Source organism: Eschrichtius robustus, chromosome 21, assembly GCF_028021215.1.
Source record: "Eschrichtius robustus isolate mEscRob2 chromosome 21, mEscRob2.pri, whole genome shotgun sequence".
NCBI classification, from domain to species: Eukaryota; Metazoa; Chordata; class Mammalia; order Artiodactyla; family Eschrichtiidae; genus Eschrichtius; species Eschrichtius robustus.
The window spans coordinates 9,574,985-9,601,242 of record NC_090844.1 but is presented as its reverse complement, the minus strand read 5'-3'; the positions used below and the strand labels follow the sequence as shown (position 1 = coordinate 9,601,242).

The following is a 26,258-nucleotide window of genomic DNA, read 5'->3' as shown; positions in this document are numbered from 1 at the left end:
ATCCATTTAGATCAGTATCACATAGAATTTAATTCCTATGCTTATTGACGTGATACAGCAAATCCTTTTTAGAGTACAGCATAAGCAAAACACAGCATGTTAATTTTACTTATTTTATGTTTAACTAACTATCCAAAGCTACTATATAGAAAGACATATAGCAAATACAGATTTTTCAAAAATTATGATACATAAGACATTTATAAATCTGATTATTTCCTAAAAGTCTTATTTTCCATATAAAAACAAACATATGTTTCCTTTAGTTTAGTAAAGCTTTGTCCCTAAATTTTGAATTGTCATATTTCTTGGAATATACCCGAATTGTCACACATTACTATTATTTTCTTAATATATTGTCTTCTACATATCACTTTATAATTGAGTGTATTAGAACTTGTATCCCTTTATCCTGATGAAATAGACATGCTAATCTTTATACTGCAGATTAACCACATTGAACAGTAAAATGTTACATGATGATCTCAAGTTTGCTGTACTGGTCAACTTAGATTAGGTTATGCAATAGCAGCTATAATAAGGGAGGTGTATTTCCCACACAGTGCTTGTCTAGGGCTCTGCCCCCAATTCCTTGCTTCCACGAGCTGAGCTATGGCACCTGGACATGGGTCCTGCAGTGGCAATTACAGCCTCTGAGCCAGAAGGTGGTTATGTCACTTCCACTCGCACCTAATTAGCCAGACCCCTCACGAAGTTTCATCAAACCACAGGGGCCAAGAAGATAAGCCAGACTCGGTAGAGATCCAGAATATCTGGTGAACAGCACTGATGACCTTCAAATTCACGTGGGTGATTAAAAAAAAAAAAAAAAATTATGGGAATGAGGTCTTTAGAAGGCATATTCTCCTATGATGTTTTGACCATTTACTTTGGCAAGTTACCTGACACTGCATTTCTAAAATAAGTCCTTCTTTTTTTGTTGTTTTGTTAAATTTATTTACTATTTATTTATTATTATTTTTGGCCGCATTGGGTCTTTGTTGCTGCGCGCGGGCTCTCTCTAGTTGCAGCAAGCGGGGGCTACTCTTTGTTGTGGTGCGTGGGCTTCTCATCGCGGCAGCTTCTCTTGTTGTGGAGCACGGACTCTAGGCGCACGGGCTTCAGTAGTTGTGGCGTGCGGGCTCAGCAGCTGTGGCTCGCGGGCTCTAGAGCGCAGGCTCAGTAGTTGTGGCGCACGGGCTCAGCTGCTCCGTGGCATGTGGGATCTTCCCGGACCAGGGCTCGAACCCGTGTCCCCTGCATTGGCAGGTGGATTCTTAACCACTGAGCCACCAGGGAAGCCCTAAAATAAGTCCTTCTTGAATATACATTTTGTCTATAGCTTTATTTTTAATGCAATTATCTGGCTTGGGTATATCACACTGAAACTGGCTTTATAAAATGTGATATAGGAGTTAGTGCCTCTTTTCCATTATCTGGGCCCATGTTCCCAACGCTAAAACTCTCTGAACTTGAAAGACAGACAACTTCCTTGTGCATGCCTCTGGTGCCTGTGTCTTTTTCAGTCTTTAATCTTCTTTCTAATTTCTTTTTATGGTACTTTGTTTATTCACATTTTGTACTTTTTATTGCATCACTTTGGGTAATTTATATTTTGCTAGGAAATCACCAATTTTCTTTGAACTTTAAAATTTGTTGCCATAGAGATGTATTCTTGTACAGTAATTTTTCCCTCAAGATAACTTGTGTTTTTTAATGACACTGAGCTATGCTGAAGCATAGAGGCAGGTTAAATGTAGAACAAATAAAGAGAGAAAAATCTTTCCCTCAGTAATTGATGTTCTAAGTACAAGTAAACTTCAACAATCTCATTCACCGTTAACTAGTTCTTGTGCTAAGGGTTTGTTTTGCTGTTAACAACCCATAGCTGGGGTTTGCCTTGAACTTCATCTGAAGGTCTCTTCCAAACAGTGAGAGAACTGCCCGTTCCCATTTAATGTGGTACTTTCTCCTTTTGTCTGACTCTATGGGAACCCTCACCTGACACTTCCTGGAGCCCTTTATTTCCCCAACTGCGCGGAGAAACCTACCTGCCCTGCAGCTTACACCTATCTGCACACAGCCCACTGCAGGTAAGCACACCAGTGGCAGTGAGAACCGTGGCAGACAGAACAGAGACTAGACAGTATTGCTTGTTTTGAGCTTCTTTCTTGTAAAATTATTCATGCTTCAAAGTCAGCAGTGAAACGCTTGGCTCAAGCAGTATCTGCAAACATATTTATTCCTGCCCTGTTATTAGTCCCATTTATCTGAGAACCCTGATTGTACTGTTTGTTTATTTATAAAGGATAATAACCCAGCCATTTATTAACATCGATAAAATGTAACATATACAAAAGCATACACTTAGAACGTGATAGAAACAAATAAACGAAGGAAACGCCTCCTGTCGTGTCCTTGCCCTTCAATCGATCAAGTTCAGAAGCATACATTTAGAACGTGACAGAAACAAATAAACGAAGGAAACGCCTCCTGTCATGTCCTCGCCCTTCAATCGATCAAGCTCCCACTCCTGGGTGGTGCCCACAGTCCACCAAAGTGCTTTTAACAACTTATGAAACCGTGGAAATGAGAAACATCCTTCTGTGAATTTAGCAGCATCAGCCAGTGATGATGTAAAAGAGTGCTGATCCTTGAAATACTGAGGAATAACTTTGGAGGTAGGGCTGAGGGCAGAACAAGGAGGTGAGGCACAACCCCACTGCCCATGTGGGTTAGCAAGCGGGGTGGGGGAGGAGGGAGGGATGACTAGGTGGAGCACAGAGGATCTTAGGGCCGAGAAAATACCCAGCTTGATACTGTAATGGTGGATACATGTCACATCCATTTGCCCAAGCCCAAAGAATGGCCAATCCCAAGAGGCAGCCCTCATGTAAACTGCGGACTCAAGGTAATGGTGGCGTGTCACTATAGGTCCATTGGTTGTAACAAGCGCACCATCTGGTGCGGGATGTTGATAAAGGGGGCAGCTGTGCATGTATGGGGGATGGGGGTGTGTGGGAAATCTCTGTACCTTCCACTCAATTTTGTTGTAAACCTAAAACTGCTCTAAAAAATGTCTACTTTTTAAAAAGTATCTGTATTTCTTTGGCACTTACTAGAGATACTTTTTAAAAAAGCCTTTCTTAGCTCTTTACACTTGGACCATTCTGATAGGGAGGGTATGAGTTTATATTCTAAGTAAATTTTTTTTTTTACCTGAGTAAACATCAAAGGTAATATCCTCCTTAATTTTTTCCCGTTTGGTTTTCTTACATATGTAACCAGAGTGGCAATGTCAAGAAGAAAATTAGTTAGGTGGTATTTATGTCAGCCACACTAAGGGCAACAAAATAGTTAACTAAAAACTATGTTGTTGTTATAGGTTGAATCATGCACTCCCCCACGATATTCTGGATTCCTAATCCCAGCACCTCAGAATGTGACCTTATTTGGAAATAAGGTTACTGCAGACATAATTAGTTAAGATGAGATCATTAGACTGGGCCCTAGTCCAATATGACTGGTGTCCTTAGAAAGAGGGGAAATTTGGACACAGACACATTCTCACATGGAGAAAACGGGGATGATGCTTCTATAAGCCAAGAAACTCCGAAGATTGCCAGCAAACCCACCAGAAGCTGGGAGAGGGGCCTGGAACACAGCTCTCCCTTACAGCCTCAGAAGGAACCAGTCCTGCCGACACCTCGATCTTGGACTTCCAGCCTCTAGAGCTGGGTTAGAATAAATTTCTGTTGTTAAAGCCACCAGTTTGTGGTACTTGGTACAGCAGCCCTAGGAAACCAATATTGTTGATTGTTTGCTTGCTTGTTTGTTTTTTAAATTAGATGTACCATTTCAAAGGAAAATAACTGGCAAACAATAGGGGACTCGCACCTTCACAGCGGGGGACGGTGGAGCTCCAGACTACATTCCCATCCTGCAGGATGCAGGTGATGGACTCCGACCCCTGGGTTTTGACGAAGCCATCGTCACAGTGGAAAGAGACCGAACTCCCAAGCAGGAACCTGTCACCAAAACGCCGTCCATTTATGGGAATGCCAGGATCGTGACACTCGTTTTGACCAAATGCTGAAAAGAAAAAGAAAAAGGACTAGAATAAAAAATACTTCAATGTTAATTATGAGTATTAGAAGAAAACAAAACCACTTACAAAGCAATTTATTTTCCTAAATTTCAGTTATATCTTCATAGATAAACATATTCAATAAACAGAATATTGATGACTAGAGAGACAGAGAGAGAGAGATGGATAGAGAGACATCACTATCATCCACACAGCATTTCACAGTTTGAAAGCACTTTTTCACTAAGAAAAACAGAGAAGAGATACGTAGGTGATACAAAAGGTTTCTGGTTCTGACACATCTAGATTAGCATCCTGGGTCTTGTGTTTACTGCCTGCCCCTGGGCCGATTACTCTCGTGATCTGAGCCTGGTTATCTTTATTTACAGAATGAGGAATATGAAGCTTATATTCCAGAGTTGCAGCAATGTTAAATGAAATAATTCCTGTCAAATCATAAGCACAGCACCTAAGACAAGTAGGCAGTCAGTAAATTATAACTTATAACTCCTACTTAACATTATTATCTTACTTTATTCCCTCAACAATGCAATTTAAGCAGATGCTCTTAAATATAATCTCTAATGCAAATGAGGAATCTGAAGCAAAGAAAAGTTAGCCATCTTATCAAAATCCACTAAGTATATACAAGTGCAGGTGTACTAATCCAAGGCTCCTGACCCCAAATGCCTCAGTCCTTTTTTACTATTCTATTTTGTTGCATGGAGGACACATGGGTGGGTGGATGGATGGATGGATGGGTGGATGGATGGATGGAAAACCAGAGAGAGAGAAGACCTGTGATCCAGTCCTCACTATAGGAGTGAGCAAGACACTAACCTAAACGGAGTGAGGTATTTTCTAGGTTCTCAGGATAATGCTATATAATTTTGCAAACTGTGATTATAAAACCCCTGGAGTATCAGCCTTGACATTGGGCTTCACACACGTGAGAACCAGGGGAAAAGTGGACACGGGGCAGGTGCGGGCACACTTACTGGTGTAGGTGATGTTGAAGCCTCTGCCGGTGGTAGAGTGATCCGACTGGAACTCCAGGCGAACGACGTGCCCACTGCTGGCCAGCTGGGAGGGCACCTCCTTGCCAGAGAAAGTGCCCAGCACGGTTATATCCGAAATCCCGTCATCTTTGACTGCAAGGAAGTCAAACTGAGGCTCCACATCGAAGTCATTAAAGATGAGGTGAATTCTGCTGCCAGGCTCAGAGATAATCAACCAGACGCAGTTCATGTTGTTACCATACTCCTCTGGATAATTTGGTGAGAGGATAATTCCTGATGATGCCGTAAAGTTGAAGAAACAGGAAACTGTGAAGACACAGGTAAATTTTCAAACAATTTTGCCCACATCCAAAGGACTGGCTACATGCGAAGGACTTGGGGAAAATCCATACCTGCAGTTACCTAGGATCATCCAACTGTTTTTAAATGGGTGATCCTGGACCGTAACATTTTCTCTTTCCCAAGTTGTCAATAGAATACGTTCAATATTTAAACAACTAGAGCCTATACATAATAAAGTGCAAGCTTGATTCAAAAATGATCCTATCAAGTTGACTGAAACTTGTGGCAAATATTAAAATTTCTAGTTGCAACTTTCTGCCTTCAGAAGAGCAAATATTAATATGAAAAAGTATGCCTGTGTCATAAGAACAATTTCCAGAAAACAATATTGGTTCTAGTCAGTTTTCTATGATAACTTTTCATTTTAAATTTTGTGTTTGCCTTTAAAGTGCATTTTTTCAAATTAATTTTTTAATTATTTATAGGGTAACAATGATTAAATAATAACTTTGAAAATCAGACCGTGTCCTGGGTGGATAATATAAAAATCTCTTGGAATACTTACTTAATGTGTACTCAAAAATCAGTAATATATATTCATATATATATTTTATATATATATGAATATATATATAATATTTATATATATGAATATGTATATAAAATATTTATATATATATGAAATTCATATATGTGAATATTTTATATATATTCTTCATTTTTAGGAGGGAACATCTGTTGGACTTATTTCTAGGGTGCGAATATGCTTATTATTCCACATAATTTCATATGTGTCCCCCAGTCATTGTTATATTTAGTTACAAAAAAATCCTGCTTTTTAATTCGCTATGAAGTCCTTCTCTTCTACTTGTTAAAACACTTATGAGGAAGCAGGCAGTTCTTCCATTGAAATGCAAAGTGACAGCACGGCCCATGCTCACAACTTGTCTTAAGTGTCACAGGACATTATTGGGTTGTAAAGAGCCCGGGTCCTACTGATGGCTCAGTCTGGCATCAGCCCCTCTGGATGGAAGAGATGCTCTGTTAGGATCTTTCTAGTGGAAAGCTCTCAGTGAGTTTATCTATCTAGCAGTAAGAACATCACTGATTGGTTTTAAGTAAGTGAAGAAAGCATGAGAGCTAGTGTCTGAGAAGCCCTGGCTGTTTCTGGTCAATGTCATGCTCCCAAGCGATGCTGAGAGCTGCCCGCCCTGCTTCTCTCCCCCTCTCAAGGCAGCCTCGGAATACAGCCGGGACCAGGCTCAGTACTCACATACACAGCTGGGCTTGTTGCCAGACCACTGGTTGTTCTGCTGACACGTGATAACTCTCTCCCCCACCAGCTCGAAGGCTGCCTGGCATTCGAAGGTGAGCGAGTCTCCGTGGAGAAAACTGCTGCCTGTCCGCTTCCCGTAGGCAGGGATTCCTGGGTCCCCACATCCTCCCTTCTCAATTTCTGAAAATGGGAAAGACAAATGAACCATTAAAAAGGTACACAATTAACATTTTTTAACAATTTTGAAAATGAACAGTGGTTTATTTTTGCATTGTTTCTATAAACAGTTTCAAAAGGATACTCAATTCATCTAACATTTATTTACAAAAGCCAGAAAAATGTGTACTTTAAATTTAAGAGAAAGGTATTTAAGTTATTGTGTTTTAAGGGATACACAAGGCTACACAGATGTGTTGACAATGCAAGTGTTACAATTAATACATGTTTCTTCCTGGTCTACACCCTTCCTGCATGTTATCTATAATTGCTACCATTAAAATGTAAACACCTATTTTGTTTTAATTGATGTGTTTTTTAATGTAAGCCATATAAGTAAGATAGTTCATTTCCTACTGAATATTTAAGTCTATACATCCATTTGAATATTCTTTCCCTTCAATTGATGTTAAAACTCATTTATGAAACAAAACAAATATATTCATGGTCTTCAGATGAAAAGAAAATATGCGGAATCAAGCCTCTTTTCATTATAACATGATTGTAATGAAATGTGGATACAAATACACCAAAATTATACATACATTTCAACTTTGCTCTGTCGTGTTAACAACACAGAATGTATTAACTAAAATATGTTATTCATTTATTCATACAAAAAATATCCTTTGAGGGCCAACTGTGAGTCAGGCTCTGTTCTACGTAAGGAGGTGAGCGGACAAACAAGACTAAATTCCCGCAGACATGGGGCTTACATTATATGGAGGGAAACAATAACAATTTTTGAGATAATGAAGGGTAGTTTGAAGCGAAATGAAGGAGGCTGAAGGGCTGGGTGGAGAAGGAAACAAGGCCGCTGTGCTGAGGACCTGTAGGGAGATGAGAGGGAAGAGGTGGTTTGCAGAGGAAGGGAGGGACTGGTCCAGAGCAGCCCGTGGGGTTTCTGTGGGAAGCAGATGTTGCAGGGTTTTCGGGTGATACATGATGTGATCCGATACATGATGTGATACAAGTTCAGAAGCCCCTCCGCAGGGCTGGGGAGCGGAGGCAGAAGAGTGAGTTTCCACAGTTCGGGCCGGTTTCTCGGGGCACGGCTCACAGAGGCGTGTCTCGGTCATCCTTCCCAGATTCTTCACAGGTTTGCACCTCATCATTTGTCACGACCAAGAGCAAATTCAAACGTTGGTTTTATTAGCAACCTAAACGCTTTCTGATCAAGTTCTCATTTTTTGGAATGTCTGTGGAAGTGACTATGAGCTGAATTTCCGGGTGGTTTTCAGGTACGTGCCTGCCATGTGGGGAACCTATATGAGTCCAGAGATTGACCCAGAGATAGCTTATTCTCCTCAAGAGGAGAAACTTTACTTCCGAGTGTTCAGGAATTTCAAAGTGAAATCAGCTTGTAATATAATGGTGCTGAACCTTCAACATGTAGGATATTACCACTTCTGTTTTCTTAGCAAACAAGCAAATGAAACACAAAACAAAACCAGGTACTGTGTACAGACAGGTTCATCGCGCCCTCCTGATGGCTCAGGTATCAAATAAAGAAGACAACCCTAACAGTAACAGTTATACAGGAGTTCAAATGTTCCTGGAGGCAGCACAGGCCCAAGAAAGCCTCAGAGAACACTCTTCCTTAAGGACAAGCCTTGGAGTTCAAGCTGAACTTGAGTTGAACAGAACTGGGAATGTATCTACTTGAATTTAACACTAGGGACGCCTTGAACCAAATTTCTTTGACTGAAATAAACAAAGGCAATTCAGACCAATGGCTTATAACAGAAAAGACCTTGCATTTAGTGTGGCCTGTCAGTTGGGTAAGGGGGCAGGAGTCCAGGGTCCTGACCAAAGACACAGCTTTGAGGGTAGGAATAGGAACACCAGACTTGGTTTTGAGATTCCCAGGCTCTGCTGGGCCACCAGGTGCAATTCAGTCTTGAAAAGTTTCCATTTTCACTCCCTCAGTTTACTGTTTTCTACCTCACAGGGCGACTGTGAGAGCTAAACTGTATAATTCACATTAGGTCCTGGCATATAGGGCTCAAAATATTAGCCACTACTATGATTATTAGCAAACCTTAGACTTCTAGACGTTTCTTTTTGCCTCTGTGATGCTAAAGTTCAAACTTTTTATAGTGAAATACATTATGGAATTTTGGGAAATACTGTTTTCTACATTAACTGAGTCAGGGAACTCCTGACTTTGCAGAGTGCTCTAAAATAAATTGGTTGTAGACACACAGGGTGGATGTGGACGAGGGTCTTTCTGCTTCCCATGCTGAGGGTCTAGAGCATCCAGTGGTCCTTCATCTCCACTAAAGATGCTGGTCTTCCCTGATGCAGATGCAAGGCCAGGGCTGGCTGAGCAGAACCTGTTGTCTGGCACGTCTGTTATTAGGAGTTCGGCATGGACTAGTGAGACGTGTCAGTTATCAGTAGGTCCGCATGTGCGAGCCGGACCTACTCAGCACCCACAGAATACGAACGTGTCCCACAATTAGGCCAGTGAAGCTTCATTCGGGCAGCTTTTTTGGACATTCTGCATTCGTGACCCCTACACACCAGCCCTAAGTAATTGTGACAAAATCCACACAGATTCAGATATTTCCCTTGGAGGTAACATTGCCTACACTTGAGAATCTGCATCTACCTCACGTGTTTTCTGAACAAGCAGAACAAGTAAAGTAAGAATAAGACTGGGTTGACGTTGATACAGTAACTGCATCAAACCTCCTTCTATACGCAACAAAATGCAAGATGTCAAAGACGACCTTGATGTGCTTTCCTGGAAACAAACACCATCGTTTGTTATCAGTGAAAAGATTGAAGCCCCTAGAGGAAAAAAAAAGCTGGTCAAATATCTCTTCTAAATTATCACTAGAAATGGGATTTGATAATGAGGAGCCTAAAGAAAATATTAGGTTGTAATTATTTCCTCACTCCTTCTCTGATGCTGCTTTTTTAGCAGTTGGGGATATTTGTACAAAAGTCTACTGAGGACTCAATGGAGTTCCTATTGGTGTGTTCTTCTTTGACAATGACCTTTAAAAGTACAAATTAATGTTATTTCATTTTCACTTTTTCATGTTGATTTTTTCTAAATTTTATGAAGTATTTATTTTTGAGTGTTATTTTTAGAATTGACTTAAACATTTATGTTACATTGACATTATATATTTAACATTTATCTCTAATACATTTGATTTTTATTTGATAGTTTATACTATGCCTATAAATGTTTATATAATAAATGAGTAATTGGATTCACTACTTTGTAATGTATCTGAGCGCTTTCTTTTTTCCTGGCATATCAGTATTCATTGACATGTAAACCAAAATACTGAGATTGACAATTGAGTCTGCTATGGCAGAGAACTTATCAGCCACATTTCTGAGAAAGGACATTAAAACTATTAAGGTGAGCCATATCCACTTGCCAATTATTTGACAATTTTTGATCTACAAAAGTCATTTAATTAAATCCAACCCTTAATCCAAAATGCCATAGCTGCTCTCTGATGTTTACCTCATGGTACAGTATACAGCTTCCCTGTAAGGCTGCCCGCTGAGAACCATTATTGTTCCTCTTTTTGTACCATCTTTGCACCTGCCATGACCCGAACACACAGTAGAATTGGTGCAGATGAATGAACGCTGGTTTGAGTAATAACCAAGTTCCTCTGGACTCCTCTGCACAGCTAAATATCCTGGCTTGGTGTCCCTTATCCGACTCTGTCCACGTGACTTTTCCATGCATCGGGGACTCCCTGTTTCTGACTCTCACTTCTTCAACTTCTCCTCCACACTCCAGGGAATTGCCCTGCCTTCTCCAAACCCGCCCACAGGAGCGCACCTGCAGGTGGACCCACCTGCCAGGTGCCTGTGCATCGTAGAGACCATTCAGGTCAATCAGGGTACATTTTCCACACACTTGACACCTCTTCGACCTCAGGGTCTCCCAACCCATCCAGGGCTCTCTCATTCCAGCGGCAGAGGCATCCTGAGTGTTCCAGGACACTTCATGCTTCCACGCTGGTCCTCCCGTCAAAGATACTACCCTCTCCCTTTTTATAATATCCCTCTTGGTTAAAGTCCCTTCAAATCCCCATAATCCAGATTACTTTTGCTCCCTACTCTAGGATTTACAGGTAGCTCTTCTGTAGAGGTTTAAGAACTAGTCACATTTGGACTGACTGAGATGTGGACCTGTCTTTCTATCCCATTACGCTGTTAATTTTTCCAGAATGATAAGCCTTATCTCTCTCTGGACTTCCTAGTACTTAAATAGTGCCCGAACAAAGTGGACACTTGGCACTGTGCTATTTAAAAGGAACTTCTGAAATGTCTGCCCAGGCTTGGGTAGTTTTTAGCTGTAACATAGCATGTGTATGTTTTTAATTTTTTTTCCTCTATGAAGAGTTACTCACCGTTGCCCAATTGCTTAGTCTGTGACAGATACTTTTGAGCACCATTCACTGTTCTAGGTGTAGGTCTAACAAACAAGTGAGCAGACCAAGCAGCTGGTCTTGTGGAGCGTGTGGCTTAGGGCAGTCAGCAGAAAATACACAAATAGTCTAAAGTATGCCAGACAGGCACAAATGCACTGGAGAAAGAGAAAGCAGTTAGGAGGAAGTAGAGAGTAGTGAGAGGGTCTTTTCAGGTGGGACAGTCAGAGAAGGTCTCTGAAAAGTGAACCTGTGAGCAGAGACTTGAAGTGGGGGACAGTCAGATGGGTAAGGCAGAAGATCGTCCCACAGGCAGTGAGCAGGAGGTATCGCTCAGGGCTGAGTGAGGGGTGCTCCTGGCAGGCAGGAGGAAGAGCAAGAAGGCCACGAGCGATCATGTTCTGGTGATAAAGGGAGAGATGAGGAGGACACGAAAACACAGGACTGATTGAGGACCAGGCTATGCACAGTCTCTAGACTTTTATGCGGATTTTATTCTTCCATTGTGCTTTATTACAGTCATGCTGTAAGAGCTACAGAAACCAGATAATCTATCAAACTGTTTCCTAAATTATTGTGAAACATGGTCCCATAATAAAGATTGGAGAGAAGACACCTAAATTCCACCATAAGACAAGACTTACCTTAGGGTTATCAGCTGTACTGATTTTAGCTTCTCTGCTGCCAGGAACACCAATCCTAAGTTATTATGAAGATTTACCTTCTATTGACCCATTTATATATGCTTGGTGGGTAGCATGGACTACAGGAAGGGGTATCAGACTGAGAATATAGGTTCAATTCACAGATCTTTCACGTAATAACCAAGGGAACTTTATTATTCCCTTTGATTTTTTAAAAAACTGTGGAACATGCCTTATATGCGAGGGTACTAGGACCAGGAATGATTTATTATCTTCAGGAAGTCTACAGTCTAGTAATTTGAAGGAACTGTGATGGCTGACCATCACAGGGCACTTGGTGAGACATCTGTCTCATCGAAGATACTCAGAAGTGAATATTAAACATCAAATGTCCTTAAAATAAAAATAAACAGTCGAAGGGAAAATAGACTCTGAACTCTGACATACTCGCTGTCCAGCCCAGAGCTCTTACCCTGCAGGTCACGTAGAAATGGTTTGCACTGGCGCTGTAGGAGATATGGTCACACGGCAGCCAGACCGGCTCCAGAGCAGCTCAGCCAAGGGCAGCATTTGGCAGGGAAGCCCAACTCAGGCACAAGCCAGGCAACTGGCCAGAGGTCAGGGGCTGCCATCGCCCACCCTGCACCCCGCCCCCGCTCCTTAATGAGGTGGTCTTCTCCGGACTCCTCTACTTTTCCATTTTAATTTCCATCCTCTTAACGAAGACCCAGCATTCCTGGCCCCCTGATTTCAGGAGGAAACAAGTCAAAAAGGAAAGGAAGAAGCCCTTCAACTTTAGAAATTCAATTGAAGTTGGTCCTTCAAGCATTAGCATAACAGAATGCAAGACCTGAGAATGTCTGAGATGCCTCTGTATTATTTTTGTCTTTCCTGTTGATCAGAAGCTTGGAGATTGAGAGATGAACTACTGCGTTTGTAGAGAACGAGGCATGCCTGATTCAAGCAAAGTTAAACAGACCCCTCTTTTGCCTGGGCCTCTGTCTTCTGTCTCCACCAGTGGTTCCCAAACTTGCCTACACATCAGAGTCACCCCGGGAGCCCCACCCCTACCAATCACAAATTCCAGTATCTCCCAATGGGCCATTTAGCTACACTGATTGGGAGAGAAGGAAAGAAACAGATGTCAAACAGGGCAGTATGTAACTCAGGACTTGAGGCATTCCCTGGTTCGGGGGGGAAGGGATGAGAAGCTGTAGCTTTCATGATGAGGAACCTTGAACCCACTTAGGTGCAGAGCCTGGCAGGGGCTACTTTCTAGTGGACCACAAGGGTTTGAACAAAAGAACATCCAGAATTTAACCCCCTCTTCTCCCAACAAACACACATTTTCCTAGGCTGTGTCAGCACTGGAATGCAGATATAGAGATGACATCCCCCCCCAAAAAATTACTGATTTAGACCATTCATAACCTCTGGTAATAAATATTCCATAAGTAAATATGTAACCATGTGTGCTATCAAAGGGAAAATTGGAGTAGTTTCCCAATAATGGTCCCTAATTTGGACTAAAACAAAGATTTGTATATAAAGAGAGACCCCAAAGTGGATTTATTGTATATGCCTATTTTAAAATAATCACACAGAAATGGTTCAATGTGTGCAATAAATCCACCAATAAATTAAACTAGTGCAAAAACAGCTAAGTAATCTCACAAGCTAAACTGTCCTCTTTTTCACAGGGCACAGTAAGAGTGTCATTAAATAGTATGAATTGTGTTTCATACGGTATCAGGATTGCATTTGGCTGCTAGTAACCAAAAAGTTCAAGGAACTTTGGCTTAAATTAATGAGCATTTTATTTTCCTCATATAACAAGAATAATGGATGTAGGGAGTACAAAACAGACCAATGGGTCAGGTTAATAAGAACCCAGGCTCTTCATTTTTATTTTCCATCACCCTGAACGTGCTGGCTGACATCTTGAGGGTTGTGGTCTCATGGCCCAAAGTGGCTGCTGGATCTCAAGGTAGGAAGAAAGCAGAGAGTCAAAGTCCCCCACAAGGGCAGCCAGTGGGGTTCTTTCTTTAAAAAAAAAAAAAAACACTTTTCCAGAGGCCCTATCTAGCGACTTCTGCTACATCTCTTTGTTGTCTTGCTGCTCATCTGACCATTTCTACCTCTGAAGGATCCTGGAAATGTAATATTAGCACTTCTTAGACTCTCTCATGGAGGAAGACAAAGGAAAATAGTGTTTTCTAAAGTGGCATCTGCATAGCCCATCCACAATATCTGCCGCAAAATTAGAAACTGAATTTAACTCCTGCCAAAAATACCATGTCAATGGAAACGAAAGCCCCTCTCAAACATAAAATCCTTTTTAATACGTTTGGCAATGTTAGCTGGTACGTTTAAGTATCTTGTTATTTTGTGTTCAGGAAAAAAGTACAAATACGTTTCTGTAAATTCTTTTGGGAATAAGTTGGGAGTTAAATAGTTAAAGGTAAATAAAAGGAAATGTTATTTTAGAAAAAATGTATTACCAGAACAATTGTCACAGAGGTAGAAAAATAACAGATTAGGTAAAAAATAAGAAAATGCCTGAGAGTATCATGAATCAAAGCCATTTTATGATTCTTCATTCTTTCTTAATTCTGCCGTAAAGATCAGGTAGGTGTGAGGTATCTTTTGCTGGACTAGATGACAATTTACGAGGACTCTTCAACTTGCTGACTTCCGATTGATTTGTACTGTCACGGCTGGAAACCACATTTGGATGGCCAGTCATAAAGAAGAGAAAGAGGTGCATAATCAAGCAAAAAAGAAGTGGATTTTAATTTTAGAAACTAGGGAGCCTGTTAATAAATTATTTGCTCCGTTAGCTTTTTTTTTTTCCTAAGGAGGCATTAACTGTATCAGAATGAAGCTATCATTTTTGATAGCATTTCACACGCTCTTATTAGCAGCCCTAGAACATCAACTCACTGTTTCCTCCAAGTGTTTTACAGCCAGTTTTTCTCACAGATAGGAAGTCACACTGCTTAGAGATGACTATCCTATATTTGCTTTACTGAGACAGATATTGTATGTTTACTTTCTCTACTAAGTGTTACTAAATAACATTTACTATATAAAACTAAAGATAAACATTCTGGATTTACTGTATCTGCTAAGACAGATGTCTTGTGCCTACTTTACAGAGATTATTTTTGGACTGAAATGGGCATTTAGCTATGCATAATTTAAACATTTTTCTAGGCTAATTTTGTCAACTTTGCTCTACAATTAGGCACAACATTTGGGCACTTGATTATCCAATTATCTGTGCATTAGAGCGAGCCCAAAATTGCTTCTGGAAAAGCATCTTGGCTTTGCCCACAGTACTTCATTAGGTCACCTCTAAAGAGTTGGCATCACATCTACTCAGTCATGTGCTCTTGTTAAGCATTTCGTCTTACACGATAATGTCATTTTATCCAAGCATATGGCTCTGTCCTAATTTGGCAACACAGGATATCTGCATAGCAAGTACTTATCTGGGAATACAATATTGAATTAACTGCTAATCAATTATTATTCAGAGATGCTATGGACAGAATTTTGTCTCCTCATAACTCATACCCTGAAACTCTAAGCCCCAACACGGCTACATTTGGAGGTAGGGTCTTTAGGGAGGTAACTAAGGTTAAATGAGGTCATAGTGACTGGGCTCTAATCCAGTAGGACTGATGTTCCTTTAAGAAGAGGCACCAGGGATTTGCACACAGCCAGAAGACAGTCACACACAAGCCAAGAAGAGAGGTCTCAGGAGAAATCAAACTGGCAGCATTTGGATCTTGGACATCCGGTCTCCAGAAATGTGAGCAAATAAATTGTTGTTGTTTCAGCCACCCAGTCTGTGGTACTTTGTTCTGCCAGCTCCAGCAAACTAATTCAATTTAAATGAAAGACACACTACTTATGGAAAACTGCATGAAGCTATGCCCATGAAGTCAGTTTACTCTTCTAGAATAGGTTAAGTCTTTCATTAAGTCAAGACGGGGCCACTTTCACACTCCCTTGACATACTTTTTCTTACTGACTTAAACTTCAGAATCATGCCACTGGCATATATCGAGAGCTGTTGAAAGAGTCTATTGCTCTTTATTCCTGTTGATAAATACTTCTTTAAAATACTACTGAGAATATTGTTTACATTTTACTGAAATATTATTTCTATGAAGCCCAAAGGGAAACATTATTCTCTGATGTTAGCAGTATATAATTATTGGGAAACTGGTTTATTTTTATTCTATCAACTTCATGATTATGTGAAGAAAAGAAGACACTGATGAGGAAAGATGGTAGGGATAATGGTGGGAATTGAGTATCTAGAGCATCAAAGTTCATAGTGATGACGAGGTCTTCTACAGGACCACGGGAGTGACTGACCAAGATGCTAGCTATCTGGAGGCTGTAGTATCTCTGCTCCTTTCTGCTCTGTGAAGGGCTCATGCTTGGTCTTTAACTTTCTCATCTTTTAAGTGGGAAGCTTTTCCTGGATGAGTAATTTGCTAAAAGGAAGTGTGGGAAGAGGTGCTGGTGCTTAAAGTTGGGTAAAAGGAACCTGCATTTGCTCTGTTGTTTGTAACACTTTCACCAATATTCAGCCTAGAGGGTCACGGGCCATTAATCATGAGAAAGTGAAGATGGTTCACAGTCCTGTTGCTCAAATGGTCAACTCCATGTTGAGAAGCAGAAGTGCGTCTGTTTTCCTGCGAAGCATCATGAAGCCTGGGGGTTTGTCACAGCTACGAAGGGGCTACTTTTCTCCCAATTTCTCCTCTAGGCTCTCACACTAAAAGTACGTAGTTGATGAGGATGACATACATGTATGTTTCCCTGCTCAGAATTCCTGGTTCTCTACCCTGTGATGCCACTTAGAGAAGGTCCTGCAGCCTGCCCATATATCCTGACCCTTCAGCTCTAATCAGCTGTTATCGGTTTGCCCTCGTACCTGCAGATTCAATCAACCACAGATGAAAAATATTCAGTAAAAAAAATTCCAGAAAGTTCCAAAAAGAAAAACTTGAATTTGCTGCACACCAGCAACTATTACATAGCATTATAAGTAATCTAGAGACAATTAAAATATGCAGAAGGATGTGCGGATGTGCATTTTATGTAAATACTATGCCACTTCATATAAGGGACTTGAGCATCCTCCAATTTTGGCATCCTCAAGGTGAGGGAGTCCTGGAACCAATCCCCTGAGGATACTGAGGGTCAACTGTGCAAACTCCTTTGGAGAGAAACACAGAGCCCCACACCTTCCTGCTGGTCTCCCTGACTTGGTCCTCCTCTTCACTGAGTGTTTCCATCCTCAGCTTACACTGCTCTTTCAGGTTATAGATGGTTCCATCAAAGATGGAATAACTCCCTCTTTTCCTTCACATTTCTCATTTTCCTTGTTACTTAGTTCGGTTCAGAGACGAATTGTGAGCAGAGAAATGTTATTCCTCTACCTTTAGTCAGAAGCCTGCTCTATTCTTTTCATAGATTTGGAAGAATTCACTTTGGCATGATTTTATATTGAGAGGTTTAGGTGAAGGCCACATTATTATAATTTTCTCATTGTTTTTATCAAGGGTATACTGTGCTCAAGACATTTATAATAAGCATTCCAGAAGTTCAGTTTATTTCTCAGAACTATCTCTAATGCCATTTCCTTCCACATTTCCCCATATTACTTTATATTTCTCAAAGATGTTGATGAATATTTAAAAGTATCTGCAAGATTTCTTCTCCTGTTTTGAATTAAAGGGAATTCTACAACTACTTTTAAATACACTATTTTTACTGATGAAGATTCTCATTTCAGTTTTGGCACCAACAGGCTCTAAAACCCAAACCACTTTATTTCACCTTATTAATAAACAAAATGGGATGGGACTAGATAATTGCTGGCATCCCTTCCAGTTTTGTATTTTTATGACATCCTGAACTCTTAGGTGTAGAACCTACCAACAAAACTATGAACCATCAATCTTCATTTTCCCATGATTCATAATTTTTACTAAAAATACTGTTTTAGGACTATCCCAAAGAACTGACACAGTCCATTTATGATGGATACTGTCACCCAGCCTCCTAAACCCCAAGATACACCACACACAAATGTGTTTATAGTTCTGGTTGAATTCCCGAATATTCTGCACTGCCCCAGGGCTTTGCTGTTCACTGCCCACAATCTTCCATCACCACTGCTGTCATTTGAATTATTTCTCTGCTCCCCATTCTGCCTCCTCATCCCACTTTTGATGCTGCAGCCAAAATAATCTTTCTAAACCCCAGATCTCATTATGGCCCTACCCTGCTTGAAATGCCTCTGGTGATCCCCTTCCTTCTTAATCCAAATGCTTTCACCTGAGTTAGAAAGCCCGACATCACTAACTCCCCTGGGTCATCTTTCACTGCCCCGTCCTTGCGATCACAATCCAGGCTGCTGCAACTTCCTTTAGTACCTGACAGTATCTCCTCCTTTCAGCCTTCATGCCTGCTGTAAACATTTTGTCTACTCTTGTCTTTCATCTGATCCATTCAATCCACTGTCCACATTCTATCTTCAACTGCACTTGCTCTGGGATAGCCTAGATCCCACGCTCTGCCTTCACCTGTCTCTTCTCTGTTGTAAGACTTGTCACTGTGCATTTTATTTATCTTTCATGCTTTACTGTAAGCTCTTGGAGGGTTTATTTTATTGACTTCTAAATTTGCTCTACCTAGTTAAGTGACCTACACACAGCAGATGCCCTTCAAGATTAGTTTTAATGAATGCCACAGAGTTTTGTATTTATATATGCATTTAAAATCTATGTTTGCTACCCATCACACTTATGATGCACTGACTCATTCTTGAAATGTTTATCCAACTCCTAATTCACCTAGGATCCAAGGTGGGGTAGATGGATTTAGGAAAAAGGTGTACCTTTTATCATCTGAAAAGGGAAAAAAAATTCTATTAAAAATAATAATGGTGTACTTTATGAATAAGTAAAAATTGTGTTTATAAAAAATGTTTTAATTACTCTGGAGAATTTAATGAAGCCCAATCACTTCTTAGCTCTTGTTGTAGGCTGAGATCTAGGGAAACTGAAAAATATAGAAGTAATCGATGGAAAATGAAAATACATTTTCTTTACTGATAAAATGCATCTATTTTGTTTGAAAATGTTTTCATGATAATGAGTTAGATAAAATAATATTTTGCCAAATAAGAATTTGGGTTGGATATAATATTTAATTCTCAGCCCTAAAAATGATTGGCCACTAGCATCAAGGACTTACTATACTTGTAAACTCTCTTTTAATATAAATGTTCTTTAGCTGTACTTCAGGAAATCAGTATTTTTTTTAAATAACAGAGGGTAAACTACTACCAGAGAAACAGAGAAAGCAACTCTTAAATTATAAATCAGTTAGTGTAGAACTATGGTGGATTTCCAAACATCCATTTCCATTTAGAGAAGTATCTGTTGTCCACTTGAATTTCAAAAAGTCTGAAAAGAAGGTAGGATGAGACAAAATATAATTATCCTATCAGAAACATCAGCATGTTTGTTTGGTTGGCTTTGTATAACCAACCGCGGGCTGTCGCAATTGATATGCTGGAAACTGCCCGGGGAGACTGCCCGTTTCCACTGTCAGCAGCAAGCTTGGGCAAGGCTGTGTGTGGGACAGCTGGAAATGCAGGACAGGCATCGCTGACCATCCTTTGGTCTCTGGGGTCTGTGTCCACACACAGATGAGAGACTCACCAACAGCTTTAGCAGGCTCTTTCGCTTCCATCCCAAAGGTACTCAGGGAAGTTCTTTATAAAAATGTACTCAATGATTAAAACTGAATCCTAAAATTATATTTACTCACAGTCATACATACAGACAGCATTTCTATAAATTTCGGTAGATGATATTGGATTACATGAGCTAATATCCCTGCCTTTTAGTGAGAATGATTTATTAAAAGTAAACTTTTAAAACATACCATGTTCTGGACCAGTTGCTGTGCATTGTCTCACTAAACTACTCCTGACAAGGTGATACCAGTTCTGTCTGACATGTGAAATACACTAATAATGTATTATTTGTATTATTTGATCTTCCAAATTATCACAAAATTGACTGGGAGTGATGTCATCAAGACAGTGACATAGGTCCTTCCTGACTTACTCCCCCCGCCCACAAGAAGACCAGCTAGCAACCATCTACAGACAAGATACCACTGTGAAAATCCCAGAACACAGGGGTGAGGTGGAAGCAGCCCCTGGACCATCCCCAGACTGAGAGGAACTGCATTTTTTCACAGAAATAGAAAAAACAAATCCTAAAACTTGAATGGAGCCACAAAAGACCCCTAGCCAAAGCAATCTTGAAGATGAACAATGCTGGAGGCATCACACTTCCTGATTTCAAACTATACTACAAAATTACAGCAAACAAAACAGGAAGGCACTGTCATAAAAGCAGAAATATAGACCCATGGAAGAGAGGAGAGAGCCCAGAAAGAAACCCACTCATACACAGTCAACTAATATTTGACAAAGGAGCCAAGAATACTCAATGAGAAAATGATAGTCTCTTCAATAAATGGTGCTGGGAAAACCGGATATCTACCTGCAAAAGAAGGCAACTGGACCCCTTACACCACCCACAAAAACTAACTTCAAATGTGTTAACATCTTAAACATAAGACCTGAAGGCATAAAATCCTTAGAAGAAAACACAGGGAAAAAGTTCCTTGCCATTGGTCTTGGCAATGATTTTTTTGGTGTGATACCCAAAACACAAGCAACAAAAGCAAAAATCAACAAGTGGGATGACTTCTGCACAGCAAAAGAAACTATTAAGAAAGTGAAAAGGTAACCCATGAAAAGAGAGATAATATTTGCAAACCATCTATCTGATAAGGAGTTAATATCCAAAAAATATAAGCAACTTATATAAATAAGATAAATAAAATATTCCTTTAAACTCCATATGGTTTCTCACAGGCTTAAAATTAATTAATTTCTTCAGTACCCACATTGCTCCAGCTATTCAGGTAATATTTCTTTAAATGTGTTGGAAACATTTCGATTTTAGAAAACTAAAGCTGTTCTCTCTCATAAGCTCAGATCAAACCTTTTACAGATTATGTAAGGTCTGAACACAGCTTCTTAGACTTTGACGCTTGTGATAAAAGAAATTTTGCAGAGCTTGTATGTGCACCTTTTTCTCATTTGCTACTTGACTGTATCTCTAACCTGAATTTGGGATTAAAAAAACAAAAACCAGAATAGATAATCGATGGCTACCAGATGACCGTTGTGCAGTGGTAGTTATTAACCCAAGGACAGCTCTCAAGATCAGTAAATGTTCCTATTTCTGGCTGAGCGAAGAGCTGCTGGAAATATAGTTTTTTTTGTGCAAATGTCGACACAGCACCTGCTCTTAGATTAATTCTCATTTTTCTGGGGCTTTGACTCAGGAATCTCTAAAATAATTGATTTCCTTCCATCACCTTTAGAAAACAAGACTGCAGCATATGAATGGCCATCAACCAATCATGCCCTTTGCAGATGGTGCCTGGGCTTCTCCCCACTGGTGGGCAGGCGTACGCTCCCTGCATTTCAGACCACCGTGTGGACATAGCATAACCAGGCACCTGGAGAGAACTGAAGTCTCCCATGACTATCTCCTCTCCATCACAACCAACAACATGACCCCAAAAAGTAGCAGATTGCTATTACAGTGGCCTGTGCTTGTTAAAATTATGTGTAATCATGCTTAATTATGGTGTTCAGGGGAAATTCTGTTGTGTGCATAAAATACTGTATTTGCTTTTCAGGAAAATGTGCTTTGTTTGGCTAAAACAAAAATGAGATGCTCTCAAAGATGTTATCAACAGCTAAGATGAGTCAGGAATGATGTTGCTCTGTTTCTCTTTCCCCTCGGGGCCCCCATCCTGAATTACAGGATCCTAGAAATCCAGAAGACACATAACCACAGACATGAACTCTTCTAGCTCTTCCTCTCTTGTCTCACAGAAGCTACTGGACTATCAGTTCCCAAACTCTGGGTCAGTACTGTCCAAACTAAGGGACAGGGCCTCAGAGAGCACTTATGGGGAAAATGACGATTTTATTCAAGATACTGATCAGGGACTCTAGGAGAGCCACATTTACTTGGCCAAATTCTCTGATCTCCCTGCTGACCCAGGACCCTGGTTTGAGACCTAAAAGCTGACTTTGAGCTGGAGATTGAGATCCAGTAGTGCTGCCTGTCTCAGTGCAGAGGGTTGGCCCTGCAGCCTGCAACATCATGGGGTCCTGCCTTCTCCTGATGTTACTTCATGAGAGCAAGAGAAACTCGCACCAAAATCACCGGGCACCAGCAGGTTCTCCACAGAACTGTCAAGGTTATCAAAAACAAAGAAAGTCTGAGAAACGGTTACAGCCTAAGGAGGCATGTTGAGTAAATGTAACCTTGGATCTTGAATGGGATCCTGGAACAGAAAGAGGCCGCTAGGTAAAAACTACGGAAATCTGAATGAAGTGCGGACTTCAGTTAATAACGTCTCAATGTGACAAATGCAGCATACTACAATATAAGGCTCTAACGAGGGGAGAAATTGTGTGTGGGGTATATGGGAACTCTACTATCCTTGAAACTTATCACTAAATCTAAAACTGTTCTAAAATTTTAAAATACATATTTTGAAGCAAACACATATAAGCATTATTAAAAATGGGCCCTTACTATTTTGGTTGAAAAGCTAGCCAAAGGCTGAAATTTGGGGCCTCCCTCTATCCCGCTGTCATGCTTTCAATTATACTTTTAGGCATAGGTCATAGAGTATTAACAGTTTAAACTTCCTAATACAGCCACCATCATGTTCATGGGTTGAAAGGATTCTTTAAAAACAACTAAAGATATTACACATTTGCACACCGATATATAATTGATAAGTAAAATGCTTTCCGTGATTGAGAATAATCGCTGATATTTCCTGATTCTTGTTGTCCCATTGTCTAATAATCAGGTTTTATGTTACATTAAAAAGACTGACACTGCATACTGATAGTGTTCTTCTGGGCTGTTCATTTAAAAACCTGTGTGAACTTTTATTGTGGTGGTGGTTTTTTTACTACAATGTTTGAAAACAATAAAACTGTATTTGGTTGGCTCTATGTTCATTTTCAGGGTGGAATAATGCAACATATTTTTAAGAATTTACAGAATGAGTAGGGTTTTCTGGCTGTTGTTGTTAAAGTGATAATGCAAGGTATTGAAAAGCTAACTAGAGGAAAATGCATCACTATAAGAAGTCTATAATGGTCTTTAGAGACTGGATCCAGTGACTGGCCAGGAACTTTCCAGAGGGTAATGGGTGGATATATGGTGGGAAGGCCTCTCTGGAGGGCTCCTGAGGAAGTCACACAAGTAATGTGATTTCTGTCACCACAGTTCTTCCTCTTCTAGAGATTCATATAAATAGAATCATGCATTACCTACACTTTTGTGTCTGGCTTCTTTCACTTAGCATAATGATTTTGGGATTCATTCACGCTGTCTTGGATATCAGTAGTTACAATTTTTTATTGCTGAATAGTACTCCATTGTATGAATATACCACATGTGTTTATCTGATTAACAGCTGACGGACCTTTGCGCTGCTTCCAGTTTGAGCTGTCCCCATTTCCTATGAATCAAGTGTTATGAACATTGAAGCACAAATCTTGTGTGGACATGTGTTTTCCTTTCTCCTGGGGGGACACTTAGGAGTGAAATTGGTAGGTCACGTAATAAACATATGCTTCTCCCAGACTCCTTGTCTCTCCTCACCACTTAGATAATAGAGGATCATCTCCACTAGTCCCACGGACCAGCCCTTTTGTTTAAATCAACTGATTCAGACCCAGAAAGAAACAAACACCTAAATTACTTAACTATTTTCAGATACTTACAAAATCAGGAAAATCATCTCATGCTACCACTTAAAAAGGCAGATTCTCCAATGGTCTTTGAGAAAATAAAATTATAATTTGCTTCTTTTTAAAAAGTAAATTCTTTTTTTTAATATACTCATTCTTCAACTACAAATAGGGATGCACACACTTCAGTATAGGGAGTTAATTTTCGTGCAAGGGCAAATTGTAAATATATCACAATTTAAATAAAATTTATTGTATTTGTTTTAAAAAGGCAGATATTGCCTAGTTTAGTCTATTTATACAGAATGCAATTTGCTGAGATTAGAAGTTTGGGAAACTCTTGAATAGTTGGCCACGGTGCCTATTACTGCATTCACTGAGAGTACATCAAGGAAAAACGTATCAAAAAGTCACATACCTAGTTTGTGTTTACATTCACAGTTGTATATGAATACGTGTACCTTTGTGATTCTGCCATAGGTCATGCAGAGTGGAAAAAAGGTAAAAAGATTCTTTTGCTGTTGTTCTTGTAGTTTTTATAATTACACTTAGTGATGGAATAAAGATGATACCTAAAATACCACACGAATATAATAATTTGGACACAAAATGATTCTCATCACTGATAAAAAGAAGAATTTATGTGTTCTTGTGATATAAAATGACATCACTTCCTTTGCCATTCCTATTAGGACGGAATGGTTCATATTAGTCAAAAAATAGAAAATAAATACATTAAAAAAAATCTGTCACCTGCCATTCAAATAACAGTAGCATAAAGGAAGGTGCCTGTTGCCGTAAACTCCCAGGAAGACGCGCTGCCCTGACAGTGACAAGGGTAGACTTCCTGCGTCATAAATGCCTTTGGTGGTAATAATTACAGTTAAGTGTTGAAAATGCCCTGTCCTGCAGGGGGGAGCAGCGAGCTTCCATTTTCCTGTTGTTCCTGTAGTTGTTCAGCACTTCTGCCCTCAAAACACTGAAGAAAACCGACTGGATTCAGCTGCTCTCTTTCTGTCTTTCTGTCTAAAAGATGTACATGTAACCAAGGTAAGACCACAGCACCTGCATACGTGCACTTGTAACAATGAGTTTGGATCACTATGATCTATTAATATTGAACTGGCCAAAGAAAACCCAGAAGATTTAGCATCTAGAGACCAACAGTGCTGAGTAATGGAATCTGCACTGTGCTGGCCACTCAGAACAAAAGGAATTTTACCTCCAGTAGAACTGAGTCACTACCAACCTCACACTTGGGTCTATATAGGATAAGAAACAGTAAACTGGAACTGCTCTGAAAATATCTTTAATAGTTTGTGAAAAAATAAAGAATCAAAGCAGGTTATTGCATGAAACTAAAATTAATTGACATTTTCAAATTTTGTATTTTCCTGTCTCTCACAGTTTCCATTAAATAACAGTGAATATAAGGGCAGGGCATTTGCTGCTTCTAGAAAGTTGATGCCTCTACTATATCTAGGATTTTATCCTCTGTGAGGTTCACACTGCTCCCAAGAATTCCATCCCACAAGTCACAAGACTTAAATGATTTCTTCATCATCTTTTTTAATATGAGAAGCTATTCTGTCCTGTAGATTAAACATCACATGGTCAACAGCAGACTCGTAGATATTTGAGAACATCCCTTGACTGCTCTGACTCACTTTAATGAGGATGATCACTTTTAAAGTCAATCAATGGAGAGGTAAGCTTGGCATGCATCGCTACTGGCTCTCCCAGACAATTCCTACATCTCATTCTTCAATGTCACTTGAAGTGACTTCTCCTTATTAAACAACAGGACAGATGATGACACAATGCAAAATTACACTGTTTTTTTTCCTTGTCTCTGCCTATTTCAAGGTGAGACACTCTACTCAGTTTTTTTAAAATGTATAAACTTACATTCTTTTTTAAATGGTAGAAACACTACCTCAGCTGCCCGCACTAAGCTTTGCAGTTCACATAAATAGGGCCTGATACCCGGTAGCTGGTGTGAAGCTGCATTTACTGGTCTGTTACTAGTTATGTTACCTTGGAAACACTGGGTAAACTTAACAAAAAATGCTCAGACTTTACTGTGCTTTGAAAATTTAAGGCCACCATACTTCATTCCAAATCATAAAATGCCACAAATAAAATTGGACAGAAAAACAAGCTGAATACTCAAAAATGAAGACAAAAACAGTCTCACTTTCTTTAAAGCCAAAGTTACTAATAAGTAGATGACCCAGTGCCCTATTTAGTAATAATTAGAAGCAATCGTAAAAATTAAGTATTGCTAATAATATTTAACTATTCATCAACTCCTACATATATTTTTGAAAAACTTAAAAATGAAGACTTCCGTAGTCAAATGGTCAAAATGTTTAATAAAGATGAAAGGAAAAGAAATGACTTAGTACTAATTGACT

The 26,258-nt window shown here is 39.8% G+C and overlaps 1 protein-coding gene across 1 annotated transcript in view; it reads right to left on the bottom strand.

Annotated features, from left to right (window-relative positions):
• Positions 1 to 26,258, bottom strand: part of CSMD1 (CUB and Sushi multiple domains 1) — a 1,889,718-nt gene that overhangs the window by 340,405 nt on the left and 1,523,055 nt on the right. The window contains exons 14-16 of the mRNA XM_068531988.1: positions 6,662 to 6,844; positions 5,086 to 5,412; positions 3,898 to 4,092 (exon numbers count right to left, since the gene is read on the bottom strand). Of these exons, the coding sequence (XP_068388089.1) occupies positions 3,898 to 4,092; positions 5,086 to 5,412; positions 6,662 to 6,844 (705 nt within the window). The remainder of the gene's footprint in view (positions 1 to 3,897; positions 4,093 to 5,085; positions 5,413 to 6,661; positions 6,845 to 26,258) is intronic.